This window comes from Corvus moneduloides, chromosome Z, assembly GCF_009650955.1.
Source record: "Corvus moneduloides isolate bCorMon1 chromosome Z, bCorMon1.pri, whole genome shotgun sequence".
Classification (NCBI taxonomy): domain Eukaryota; kingdom Metazoa; phylum Chordata; class Aves; order Passeriformes; family Corvidae; genus Corvus; species Corvus moneduloides.
Window position 1 is genome coordinate 45,132,402 of NC_045511.1, and position 13,165 is coordinate 45,145,566.

A 13,165-nucleotide genomic window follows, 5' to 3' on the forward strand; every position below is an offset into this window, starting at 1 on the left:
GATGCCTTGCTCTGGTAGAGCACAAACTGCCTCTAAGCCTTGGAGCTTCATGTACTGGCTGAAAAAATCTGCAGTATCTTTTGGATACTTGGATACTATAATCTTGGATAGACAGTGCATATGTATCTAAAAAGTCTGAACAGTGGAGGAGAAAAGCTTGTGTTTCATTAAATCAGGAATGGCTTGATTATGTTCTGAGAGGTTGCACAGTCTGCTCTCTGCCCTTGCCTCCTCTTGCAGAGCTCTCTTGGACCAGAGGAATGCATTTCTCTGCGCACTGCACCCTGCACAGTAGTGTCTTGAACAGTGCAACTTCACAATAATCACACTGCAGTGCAAGGAAGGGCTATATGTTACCTCTGACAGCTTACGCTTATTCTGCATTTCCTCTACCACACAAACCTCCACAGGGCAACTGCATTAACAAGCAAATCATCATCCACCACAAACCAGCAGAAGTCCATTTACCTAAAGAATGGGTGATAGAGGAACAGGTTTCCAACAGTATTTCTGTCAAAGCCACAGGGTCAGAGTGCTCCTCATCAAACAGCATTAGCCTGTCAAATGCAAAAACAGTCAGGCACCTTGCATCACTGGCACAGAAGTCTGCTCAACTTCTCCAAGAATTCAGTGACATGAAGTTCATTAAACAGTTTCAAGCAACAAAGAGAAGACAAATCACTGAAGTGGACTGCAGAAAGAAGAATTACCCTTGAAAGTAGGCATTCATGGCTTGTAGCACTCCAAGCTGCACTTTCCACGTGCTCAGTTTCAGACGGTCACACATTAACTTGCAAAACTCTTGGCGATAGCAACCTACAGGAAAATAAGGATATCACTGTGTTACCACAGGGCAAGGCAGAAGGAAACACACACTGGTCTGTCTCTGAAGTGCTCCTCAACAAGTGACATCAAGCTAATCACTGCATATGACCAAGTCAACATCCCATAACAAGTGACCCTGAAAATCTTCACATCAACTCATTCATTACAAATGCTGGCAGAAGAAACACCTGCATTACATACCCTGGCATGCTAATAAAAGCAACCTTTTCCCACCCCTCTCCAGGTATTCCCAATTCTTCCACCTTGTACCAGCTTTGATGCAAATGTAAACATGAGCAGCAGTTAGGCTTTTCATTAGGCAAGCCACCTCACTCATCCTGTATGTCTACAAACTCAGAACACTTTCATGAAGCGAATTTAAGACAACAGTAAAGGAATTTTCCCAAGGATGGGTTACTTTGCAGGAAAGCTGTTGGGGCAGCTTTCTCACTGAAGACCCTTACAAACTGCCAGCAGTGAGATCCTGCATCTTCTCAAAAGCCTCCCCATTCTGCACATGATCTCCAGGTTCCTCCCTCCTTCTGCTTTCCATTTTAAGAGAAAATAGTTTGTTCTGCATGTAATCAGCTGACTTACGCTGTGTTTCTGGGCTCCTCGGCCAGGCTTTGCCCAGGGTCTCGAAGGCACAGATCAGAGACTCCATCTGAACCTCCTTCTCCCTCATGTCCTCATCCTCTTCATCGTGCTTTGGAAAAGCCGCTCCCATGCTCTCCAGAGAGTTCTGTGGAGGCCATGGGCGAAGGTGTGATTGACAGAAGGATGAGGGCAGGCTAGGCACACACTGCAGTGCAGCTCACTCTTCCCCTGCAGCCTGCACACACCCGCCCTCGTGCCCAGCTCTGGCACTGCTGGCAGCCTGCAGAGGGGCACAGCAAGCTCTGCAGCCGGGCTCCCAAACATGCGCCTGTGCTACACGAGTCCCACTGGCAGAGCTGCAAGGCTCTGCTGATACTAAACACAAAATACTCTGCACAGCTTCCCAGGAGCCTTTTGCTGCCTGTAGAGTAGCCAGGAATTAACTTTCCATGTGGTAACAGGGCAGTGCTGGACATCACAGGCAGGACTCCGTCCAGAGAACGGTTGGGCTAATTCAGAATTTGGGCAGCACAGGTACAACCACCCCAGGGCTCATCACAGTCTGGTATTCAGCACCACCAAAGATCTGGCTGAGTGTGAGGAATCATCAGCTCTCTGGGCAGAAGCCTGGCATGCAGTCAGCATCATCGGGACTGCCACCACTTGGGTGTTCTGCTTTGAAAGAGAGAAAACTCAAGAAGTTGAACTGTCACCTTCTTTATCATGGGAAAGATGACATCAGCAAGTTCCTGGAACCGGTCTTCCTTTGTTGCCTGCAACACCCCAGCTGCACAGCGCAGTGCCACCATCTTATACTTCAGGTTTTCTTTACGACATTCTTTCAGGAGAGCCTGGACAATATCTGTGATGGTGGGCTGACCAGGCACTGAGTTCTGCAGCTCTGCACTGAAATGAAAGGCACATGGACACTATCACACCCATGTTAATCTCTTCCCAAAATCCGCTTTTCCCAGAGAGGAATTAATTCCTGTGGCCAGGCACTCAGTTGCCTACCAATAATAGTAATAGAAGTTACACTGTGGAGCTCTTCTTTACTCTTTCTCTGTTCTCCCTGTTTTATTTTCTTCTTTTCTCACATGCTTCTAAGGCACTTGCTCCCTCACTACTCTTCTACCTCTTCCTCTCTTTTCCCATTTAAGGTCTCCATCTTCCCCCTCAGTTTCTGCTTTCCTCTTAGCAACTGTGGCCTGTCAACATCCTCCTCTTCCTCTCTGAATCAACCATTTACTTCTGCAGGTCTCTCTGAAGCATCACTTGCTCCTCACACGCTGACAGGTGATCAAGATGGCGATGACAAACCTTCTAGAATCTCCTTAGTACCCTATAAGCAATAACACTGTACAACAAGCTCCCTTTTGAGATCTCAGATCCTCAGATCACTCAAGGCACTTACCTACAGGCATAGACGACACTGGCAATGGCCTTCAACAGCTCCTCCTGCAATGACAAAAGAGACATCACTGAAAAGTGCCACACAGCCAAAATGCATAGTCCTGCTGCACAGGGCAAACCTTTGTATTCATTCCCCTGCAAGAGGCAGTGGGGATACATGCCTTTGACACCAGTTTGGAGAAGTAATGTTTGCCTGTCTCCTGCCACTCCTGCTGCAAAGGACTTAGCTTTCAATCTGCACAGAACTGGCAGCAGCACCCCATAGCACATGCCAGTACCCCTCAAGGCTAGAAATGGTGCAGTGGAATTAGTCTAAGTGGGAACCCAACTCCTAAAGCAATCTGAATTTCACCAGTCACTTCTGTATCTGCTAAATGCAGGGCAAAAGGCAGACTCCCTACATCAGCGTTCTGACTGCGCTGCTCTGCAGCACAGAACATTGCATTTCCTGGCTCAAGGGTGGCACGCTGCGGGGCTCACAGCAAACCACGAGGTGACAATTCCTTCTTTACCTTCCCAGTCCAGGTTCTCCCTGGCAGGCCTTGCAGCAGTGCAGAGAGCACCATCCCCAGATGTGGCGGTACAAGGGAGCCTGTCTGTTTGGCAATTGATGCCATGGCAGCTGCTCCCTGAGCTTTCATTTTCCAGGACTGGGACTGCAGAGCCTTCTGGGTGATGGATATCAACTCCTGCAAATACAGTCTGATCCCACCCTGAGTACCTGCACATCAAATGGAGGAAAACTGTAATTTGCCACAAAACAAACAAAAATTTGATCTTATTAAAAAAATAAAAAACACAACAAAAACACCACAAGCAAACAAGCCAAACACCACCTTGGAGAAAAAAACAAACAACTGGTTACAGATCTTTTGAGGTTTCTGGCCATGAGACACATCAGAAAGGCCTACTTCAGGCAAAGGGGTGAAGAATTCCTCCCAGCCTGATTGAAGCTGGGTTCTTTTCTAGGGGTTCCAAATAAAGTCTTTGTTGTGTGTTCAGACACCGAGCTCATTTCAGTGCTCCAAGATAGCAGACACTAGACATTGTGTTAACCTGTTTCTAAGGAATATAATGTCTTTTTTTTTTTTTCCCCCAAGAACAAGTCACTAGAAAACCTTTTTCAGCTCCTTTCTCAGACTCCAGAAAAGTCATCTGGTGACTGAGGAACCAGATCTGAAATCTAAAAGTGTCAGCAAAACAATACTATAATGCATCCAGATCTTCCTCCACAGACAGAACAGCCCTTCTATAGCACAGATTCATTCATTGAAGCTAAACCCAAAGGTATTATCACAGAGATCTCCAACACGAGACAAAGGCCAAAGGCCCTTGTCACTCTGAAGTGTGCAGCAGCCCCTAAAGGCTGGCATCAAAATTCCCAAAGATGTCTAGTTATCTGTACCATCAGGGCCATATTACAGTGGCATTCAGTATCTCACAATTTCAAAATACTTCTGAATGTGCCTGTCCATCCTTGTGATTAATGCCGCTGTAATTATTTTAATTAGCCAGAGAAGATAACCTTCATACAAGAAATCTAGAGCAAGGAAGAAAATGGAAACAAGCTTCCCAAATTTCTTACCATGAGAATTCTGTATTTTCAAAATGGAATTCCAGAAAGCATGCTATTTCTTGTCCCATGCTTCCCAGAAAGCTTTATTATTCTTAACGCAACATACCAGGTACATTTTCCTGCCAAACTTCAGTCCACAGAGTAGAATTCTCTTTCTCTCCTTTCTCTTCTTCAGGAACTTCATGCATTCCAAGAAAAGCCAATGGCAGCACATGCTTGGCATGGTTCTTCAGTACATCTGGGCTGTAGCGTCCCACAGCATGCACAGTTAAAGCACACCCTGCTCTGTAAACTGGCTCTGAAGGAGCAAAACAAGCACATTATGACTGGGAAGCAGGATTATCCTTTTAACTGCTTGGTCTGCCTCTGGGGAAACAGAGTAATGCACGGTATTGTGTATCAATATAACGTATAGGAATTATTCAGACAGTGAAACCAAGCATCACAATACAGACCTGTTTCTTTACTAGCTTTTGCTATCACCAGGAACTTTTTCTGCACTGTATTCTGCAAGCGAATACCCCAAAAACAACATACCTTCCTTCTCCATGTACCAGCTGCTGAGTTTGTGCAGCAGCTTCTCAGTGCTACTGTCTCGGGAAGTCTGTAACAGGGAAGAGACTCAAATTATTCAAACGCTTCATAGAAGACCACCAATAAAAAAGCAAAATAAAACCTAAAGCCCAACTCACCCTGACTAGATGCCCCATAGCAAAGGCAAAAGACTTCTGTACCACGCTGTTGCGATCAGTCAGGCCACTAAGTAAAGCACTCATAAGTTTGCCTGTTGGAAGAGACTTTATTTTATCAAAAGCATCATGTTTTATTGCTATGACAAGAATTACAATGGCCTGCATTTCATTACACTGCCTGAGTTTTTGCATTTTTCCTCATTGCATGTATATGGGGTTATAAGTCTATCTGGTCCTCATGTTTAAACTAGTGCTAGTGTTTTGCACACTTTGACTGATAAGGTTCCTATACGCAAGCACTCCAGCTGATCATGCTTTCAGCTTCATTTCTATTTTGCAACAGAAAGGTGATGTTCTTTCTAATATCAGAAGAGACCCAATGAAGCAAAGTCCCTGTTCATGGTCCCCCCATAGCTCAAGTTGAAGGAACAAGTGCATATTGACAGTGCTGCACTAACACAGGCATTGTAGCTCCAAGAAAGTAAAGAAATATTTTTGCCTATTCCTGCTCAGTACTATTCCGTCAACTCCTTCCTCTACCTCTTCAAACTTGTTGAGGTACTGAACCTACTCCAAGCATGCCAATCTCAAACCAAAAAAGTAACTTTAAACAGCTCTCTGATTAAAATATATGTGTAGAGATCATTCTTGTGCTAAAACCAAGGGAAGAAACACCACAGCAACAAAAAGCACCTTGAAAACCTGATATTAGAGACAAACCTTACCTGAATAAGGTGTTAAGTCTTGAGGGCACTGTGTGGTTAATGACACAATTACACTGGCACAGCCCCCCTGGAAGATTGCAAGGGAAAACAAAGGTAGGATAAAGCAATATTTGCCTCTGGTCATTACTGTAAATACTTGTTGTGGTGCTACCTGCACTTGTTAGACATGATCTAGACCCACTCAGCCTCTATTCTCATAAGCCAAGAGCAGTAAAGGTAGAACCAGTAAAAGTTTGCAAAACATGAATGACAAGAATTGAAATAGAAAGTGAAAAAGGACCCACACTCAGGATAGATGATCCTAGAAGATTTACAGCAATCAAGGACAACCTTCTGCACTCATGTGTCACACAGCACAGCAACCATGTAGCCTAGAGTAGTTTAAGGCAGCACACATTCAGAAACGTGATGTAATGGAGTGGGACTCATGTCAAATGACTCCAGTACGTATGAACCCAAGCTGCTGCTTTAAAAGACATAGTCAAAAGAACCATATTTACATTGACACTGCTCTATATTCCCTTCTTCATTTCTAAAAGAACTACTAAAACCACAGACGTACCTTTGTGCCAAGGCCAACTCCACTTTTGATCAGTTCACACAGCCGAGGAACCAACTCTCCGAGGACAGACACATCCAAATACTGCAAGCTCTAGAGAAAGGCAAAAGAGAGGGGGAGAGAGGAAAAAAGAACAAAAATAAGAAAAAAGAAAGGTAATGGTGGCAGACTTAAGTTGGTGTACTTCTAGCCGAGGTTGCCTCAGCACTGCTGGCTGGTCCTCAGCTGAATCACAAGAGTTTGCTGCATGATGAGAAAAAGCCAACAAGAAGCGCCTTCCACCACATACAGATTCTCTTGTCCCACTTCTCTGCTGAGCTGACCTTGCTAAAACTCATTAGCTGGAACTGATGTACTCCTGCACTCCAACTTTTCAGGAAGCCTGAAAGTAACACACTAGTGAGAACGAGGTGAAAAGGGCGTGTGTGTCTTAGGACAAAACCCAACATCTCCCCAGCTCTCTGAAACCAGGAAGTAGTAACATATCCAAACTAAACAATGAAATGAAAACCAGTTAAGACAGTTTTTAAACAGGTCAAGACATACAAATGTATGGTATAAATGACATAAAGGTACAAGAGGGATGTGATTAGTATAGTTTTTAATCTGCTATGCCTAAAATGCCACTGGGTGAAACAGAAAGCCTCATGTTACCAGCACACAGTCTGCAGAGGGGAGATCCATTCTCTAGCAAATTCAAGGATCACATACTAAATGAAGGTAACTATTTCTGAGCTTCCAAAGTAGGAGCAACTGTTACTTCACCCTCCAGCACTGGTATGGTGAAGGAAATTATCCACATAATCTCCCAGCCAGCTCCAGAATATAGAAGAGGTTGCTCATAGGCCAGGACATCTTCACAATACTCCAGGGAAGCCATTACTATCTCTCCCCTACCCTAGGAAATCCCAATCAATGATCAGGGCACTACAACTGTCCCCCCACGGCTGGCAGGGTAGAAGCATGGCCTGGAGGAGGGACAGCAGCAGCTGCTGCAGCCGGCAGGTTTGCAGCAAGTACACTTTTACATGGAGCCTTTCATTCCCAACTGCTTTACACTCTATAAATAGAGATCACTTCACCTGACACCAAAACTCAATTCCACACGCTGTAATGTACAGGAGGGCTTGCTGTTGCTGTTTTTCCTTAAGTAGAGGAAACAATGAACTACTCTGGTGGCTATAGCTCACCTAAAACTTCCTCAGCCCTCACATCCTCTACCTGCCCACATGCCCCTGGCTGTGTGCAATACCTGAGCAAAAAAGGGGGAACTTTTTTGGGAAGGGACAGGTTCTTACAGAGGACAGGGAGTTCTTCCATGACAGATCCTACAGTACAGCATCTGGGCATCAGCAACTCCTCCTCCAACAGCAGGAAACTCTGGTGCCAAACATCACTTGCTGACAGTGCTTTCAGTGATACCAGCATTTTCTCTAAATATCTCCACCATGGCAGTACAGGCAAGGCCCAGATAGGAGTATCTAAGGTACCACAAGGCAATGGTTGAACAGCAATTGTGCCTTACAAACAATGACTATCATCAGCTGAACGCCCAGGTGAGAAGTTGATTTTGGAGCTGTGGGCCAGAGATTAAGAGAAATGGTAGCTAACATATGCCACAACCATCTGAGCCCACATCCAAAGAAAAGCACTTGAAGGATGCCCTCTTCATCAAAGCAGGCAGGTCTTCAGATGAAGAAACAATCCATCTAATTCCAAATGGAGCCAAAGTTATTCACAACTGATCTGAGGGGCAAGCACTGGTGGCATGATGAGAAGTCTGTACATAAAAAGAAGTGGACAGCCAGCCACATGGAGATGTGATAATAAAATGAACCCTGAAGAGATATTTCGTACAGCTTCCATGTCAATTCTTATTCTTCTACAACATACCTTACGCTGGAATCCTTCTGAAATAAATACTTACCATGTTAATGGTTTCCATCATGGGAGATGACTTGACAGCACTAAGTCTGGCACTATCCATTGCAGTCTAAAAGAAAAAACCAACATGAAAAAACCCCAAACAAACGCAAGTGTAAACACAACATGAAAACAGTAGAAAGGGCAACATCAGCTGTACTCATTACCTCATGCTAAAATCCATTTCAGATGCATAGAGAAAGCAATTATGCCTATAGACTATGAATGTTTCCCTTTCAGAGGCAGATGGATGTTCTAGAGGGAGGGAGAGAGGGAGGGAAAACAAAGGGGAGCAAAAGAGATAAAATCCCACACTGAACTGTTCACATTGCTCACTCCTTTTTCATTTGCAAGGGCTAAGTTTGACCCTCTTCCCTCCCACAATGAAATTAACTAAATTTGCCTCTAGTCAGTGGGTTTCAATCACTTTGCCAGAAGACTGTGATTGATTAATACAGTTCTTTGACAAAAATTAAAGGACACAGTGCTGCCAACATCCACCTCCAGCCCATAGTGCTATGGCACACCTTCCAATTTAAGTTACATGAAGTCCTGAAGCTAATCCCTTGGGAAAAACAGAAGTGGCATTTAAAAACAGATTACTAAGATTTCTCTTCACTTTTGGAAATATATAGTGGTTTAGGGAATACAAATAATCCAAATCCTTCAAAAAAACTCCCACATTTGTCCAGCCATATTGTGTAACCAAACTTTTTAGTAACTTATTAGCTATTTTTCTTTGCTTTTTGAACACCTCTCTACCAATCTGCTGTTCTTCTGTTCACTGAATGAAGATTAAATATTTGTTATCTCTGTTCTGTTGATACTTTCCCACTATAGCTGCACTTACTTTCTCTTGATCTGTTGCAGAAAGACTCAAATAATTGAGGACTTGAGGCTCCAGCACACTCAAGGATTCCAACAGGGCTGGGATAAGTTTTGGTGCATGAGGTTTCAGCATAGACCCAGCACTTTTACTGATCTTCACCAGAGTGTTAATGCTGGAAAATGATTAAAAGGGAAGATCAACAGAGGTACACACAGACTGATCTGAAAAGCCTCTCTGATCTACTGTAATCCAGATATACCAATATAAATCTTCCTTCAAACAAAATCATGTGTATTTTTTTGTTTAAGCAAAATTATTCCCTAGCCCTGAGCTTCCAAGGGATGTTATGTTATATTCTGGCCAGAGATTATTTACTCTGGCCCCGGAATCACAAAGGTAATGGGCAAAGAGGCAGCACTGCAGACAGATGTGGGAAGAAATCATACACCCTCATGTTTTAAAGGAGCACTGGGCAAAGTCACCTTGGGATGTCTACTGTCTCTGCCCAAGAAAAGACAAGTTACAGTAACCTATTCAAACTCTGCTAGTCAGTTTCAGACTGATCACATCTCTCATGCTGCCTTTTGACAAATGGTTTTCATATCTTCAGAAGAACGGAAAAAGTTCAAGAAATATTCACTATAATTTGTTAGAAGCCTTCTAGTCTAATAATTATTTTTGTGAAGACCAGCTAGCTACACTCCAACTCTGAATTTTCCAGTTTTTCTGTCCTTCAGTCAAAGGAAAGAATAAACAAGGTTACAAACTGACAAGCATATGAAGTCCCTACACATGAAGGGACATTGAACTGTTACAAGACATAAAATGTATTTGAACAGTGTGACCAAATGCAGTCACGTCTCGGATGTGAACTGTCAACACTCACAAGCACTTGTGAAATCAGACATGAATGTTTGAAGAACCATGAGACTTTTTGTTTGCAACCAGAACAGATATGCCAGTCCCAAAGGACAGCCTTAGCACGGCACACTGCTTGTGGATCAGCCTGCCATTTGCACACGGAGAAAAGAACTTCCTGCTGGGAACTGAATCCGTGCATTTTTAGAGAGGCCACAAACTCCCAAAAGACATGCAGAGTTCTCAGGTCTGCTGTTTAAACTACGTGAAAAAAGAATTCAGCAGGAAAGCTCTTTCGGAGAGCAACTTGTCACTTCAAACACAAAGAACATTCTGCAACTCAGGTGAACAAGCTTGGTGTCTTTGGGGCAAATCATGACCTGACCCCCACGTGCAAAACTAACCTGAGAGATCGGACTTCAGCAACTGTGCTTACTATTCCTTTGTCTAGGAGGCAAGGGAGCAACACAGCTATCGTCTTCTGACCTGCTGCTCCTTTAGCGGGATCACACATTTTCACACAGACCTGGGGACAGGTGAGAATCAGTGCTGCAAACATGTACAAACCTCCCCCTCAGATTACTTCCTTCAGACACAAGAAGCCAACAGCAACTAGACAAACTGCTCATAGCCAAGCCTAGGCTCTGTTACACCTTCATCTTCTCTCCACAAGGTAGTAAAGCCCTAAAACTCACTCCTAAAAGAGTTTCAACTACAGTCAACTTCCAGAAAAGGCAAATTCAGAGCCTAGCAGGCCTTGACCTGAATCTGGATGAAGAGATGAACCAAACGGCCTCTCAGTTGAAGGACAGCCTATCTCAGCCACAGGGACTCAATCATTCTATGCGGCAGAGCAGCAAGTCCCAGATGAGAACAGATTCTGCAATCGCAACATTTCACAACATTTTGGGACCAGATCCTCTCTTGCAGCATTAAAATGTCATGCACTATGAAGACTGTGATTTCAAACACAGTGCTTTTGATCCACTGCCACCAATGTGACTTTTTTAGAGGATTACCAAACAAAATATTAAGTGATATATGTGTACTACACCCAAAAAACCTTGCCAGTAACAGCATCACAGAGAAGTCCATATACAATTACTCTGTTTCATACCAGTGAAGTACCACCAGGCTAGGTCAACTAGATCAGTCAGTCTTGTGTTGAAGTTACAGTAAGTTTACTTAAATTCCATCCCCAAGTAAGGAAAAAAAAAATCAGAGGAAAAAACCCAGTTTATTATACCCTTCCTTTGCTCATATAGAACTTAACATCACATTACCCTCAAGCAGCAGGACTTCACTAGGCATCAATAAAAGTACAGGAGAGTATGTGTTGATGCTTATTTTGATTGCTTTCTAGGGGGCTGTTCAGTCTTCCACAACTGCATCTTACACTAGAGATCCTCTCAAGACAACAGTCTATGGTAAATACAGTTTGTGGTCACTCCTGACGTCAAAACCATACATGTCTTGGCTACATGTGCATACGACAAAATTTTAGACTTTTACCTTGCTTAAAGTTTTTAGGGCTAGTTCTGCTGCCTTTCGCACAGTCTCCTAAAAAAGAAGTCAACAATCATTTCTGCTATTTTTATTCTTCTAGAATGATTCATATTAATTGATAAGCATTAACACTCATACTGACAAGGCTATCTTCATGGCTAATTAATATATTTAAAAGAAAGTATTACTGCATTGTTAAAAGAAATTCTTGCTTTGATCCATCTGAGTATCTGGTACAATCAATAGATTAACAGAGCTCAAACCTGGAAGGAACCAAAGACTCTGACTTCATATATGCAAGTCATTTCAGCACACAAGCAGCCCAAAAGAAATGTTTCTATATTCAAAATTAAGCAACTACTCAGGAATCCTTTTATATCAAGGAAAAGTCCCAAATCATCTAGAATAACCACAGCAGGAACAAAACCCAACACTTCAAACATACAGAGAATTTCCAAGGTATGGCATGGAAATTTTACTTGCAAGGAGCATGAATTCCTAGTCTGCTTAATACTCAAAACTCCCATTGGCTTCAAGCTGACTTGTCAGAGAATTTCTCTTTAAACACCTCAGAGCTTGATCACTGTACTGTTTGTTGAAGATTCCTATTCAATTCTCAGTTCCATTACCTTAATGTCATCTTGCACTCTGAACAGGACTTCCCAGATCTCTGGAAGCTTGTCTATGATGTCATCCAAAGGTCTTCCTCTTAGTAAGTCATTTAGTGCCAGACAACTGCAAACAGGGAATTTTATTTCTTTCACACGGTGTCCTTACTTGATATAGGTGTATATACAAAGGCATGCTTATAAATATAAATAAATAGCTTTAAAAACTGAGAACTGTTTCACATTCCTTACTTCCCCCAAACCCTAGATCTACTCTGTCACAAGAATGTCTCCTTTAGCAGAGAAAAAAAATGCTCAGTCATTCAGGTAAAACCTGAAACAGCTGATAGGAAGTGAAAAAGGCTGCTGTGGTGAAAATTGCTACTGCAAACATTCCAGTGACAAAATTGTATTAGTCTTCTTTTCTTTAAGCATAGGATAAGAAACCAAAATGGTATAAAGTATGGAATTGATATTAAAATGGAGGTTTTCAATACAGCACAGCTACAAACCATTAAAAACATAAAGCAGTTTATTAAAAATGGCATCCTGCTGCCAAGTACATAATTGTCAGATTGACAAGGTTTTCTAAGAGAAAGCATTATTTCAGATTTAAGGATAGGCAAGAACTAGTAACCAGAAAACTCATTCTTCAGAGAATGTAGTTTAGTATAAAGCTACAAGCAATAAAAAAATTCAGGCATATAGCTTCAAGTATCATACTTCCAAGGGCAGGCTACAAGGCTGGGCTCTACCCTCATGAGAGGACGTGTCCTCTTTTCCCCCTCAACTTCTTCAGGTTAACAAGTTTATGGTGAACAAGAATTGAGTTCAAAGACAAATCTAATATTTTTCCAGCAATACCTGGATTCTCTGATCCTCCAAAGACCGCTGGTTAGGTTACTGATCAAATCCTCAAGAACTTCCTTCATGTACTTATCAACCTATAATTAAAAAAAGGAAGAATCATGAAACAAGCACAGCTATGCATCCTTGTCCTGTACTCTGTAAAAAAAGAGTCCTTTTGGACAATACAACCTGCTTTCAGCCACAT

General features: G+C 42.8%; 1 protein-coding gene across 3 annotated transcripts in view; it reads right to left on the bottom strand.

Annotated features, from left to right (window-relative positions):
* ECPAS (Ecm29 proteasome adaptor and scaffold) overlaps window positions 1-13,165 on the bottom strand; it is a 61,725-nt gene that overhangs the window by 4,369 nt on the left and 44,191 nt on the right. For all 3 annotated transcript variants that reach the window (XM_032095743.1, XM_032095742.1, XM_032095744.1), the window contains 17 exons: window positions 12,976-13,055; window positions 12,133-12,238; window positions 11,510-11,557; window positions 10,402-10,523; window positions 9,161-9,311; window positions 8,315-8,380; window positions 6,391-6,480; window positions 5,829-5,895; window positions 5,104-5,195; window positions 4,949-5,015; window positions 4,518-4,709; window positions 3,348-3,556; window positions 2,837-2,880; window positions 2,136-2,328; window positions 1,423-1,567; window positions 711-816; window positions 469-557 (listed from right to left, as the gene is read on the bottom strand). In XM_032095743.1, coding sequence (XP_031951634.1) covers window positions 469-557; window positions 711-816; window positions 1,423-1,567; window positions 2,136-2,328; window positions 2,837-2,880; window positions 3,348-3,556; window positions 4,518-4,709; window positions 4,949-5,015; window positions 5,104-5,195; window positions 5,829-5,895; window positions 6,391-6,480; window positions 8,315-8,380; window positions 9,161-9,311; window positions 10,402-10,523; window positions 11,510-11,557; window positions 12,133-12,238; window positions 12,976-13,055 — 1,867 coding nt within the window. The remainder of the gene's footprint in view (window positions 1-468; window positions 558-710; window positions 817-1,422; window positions 1,568-2,135; window positions 2,329-2,836; window positions 2,881-3,347; window positions 3,557-4,517; window positions 4,710-4,948; window positions 5,016-5,103; window positions 5,196-5,828; window positions 5,896-6,390; window positions 6,481-8,314; window positions 8,381-9,160; window positions 9,312-10,401; window positions 10,524-11,509; window positions 11,558-12,132; window positions 12,239-12,975; window positions 13,056-13,165) is intronic.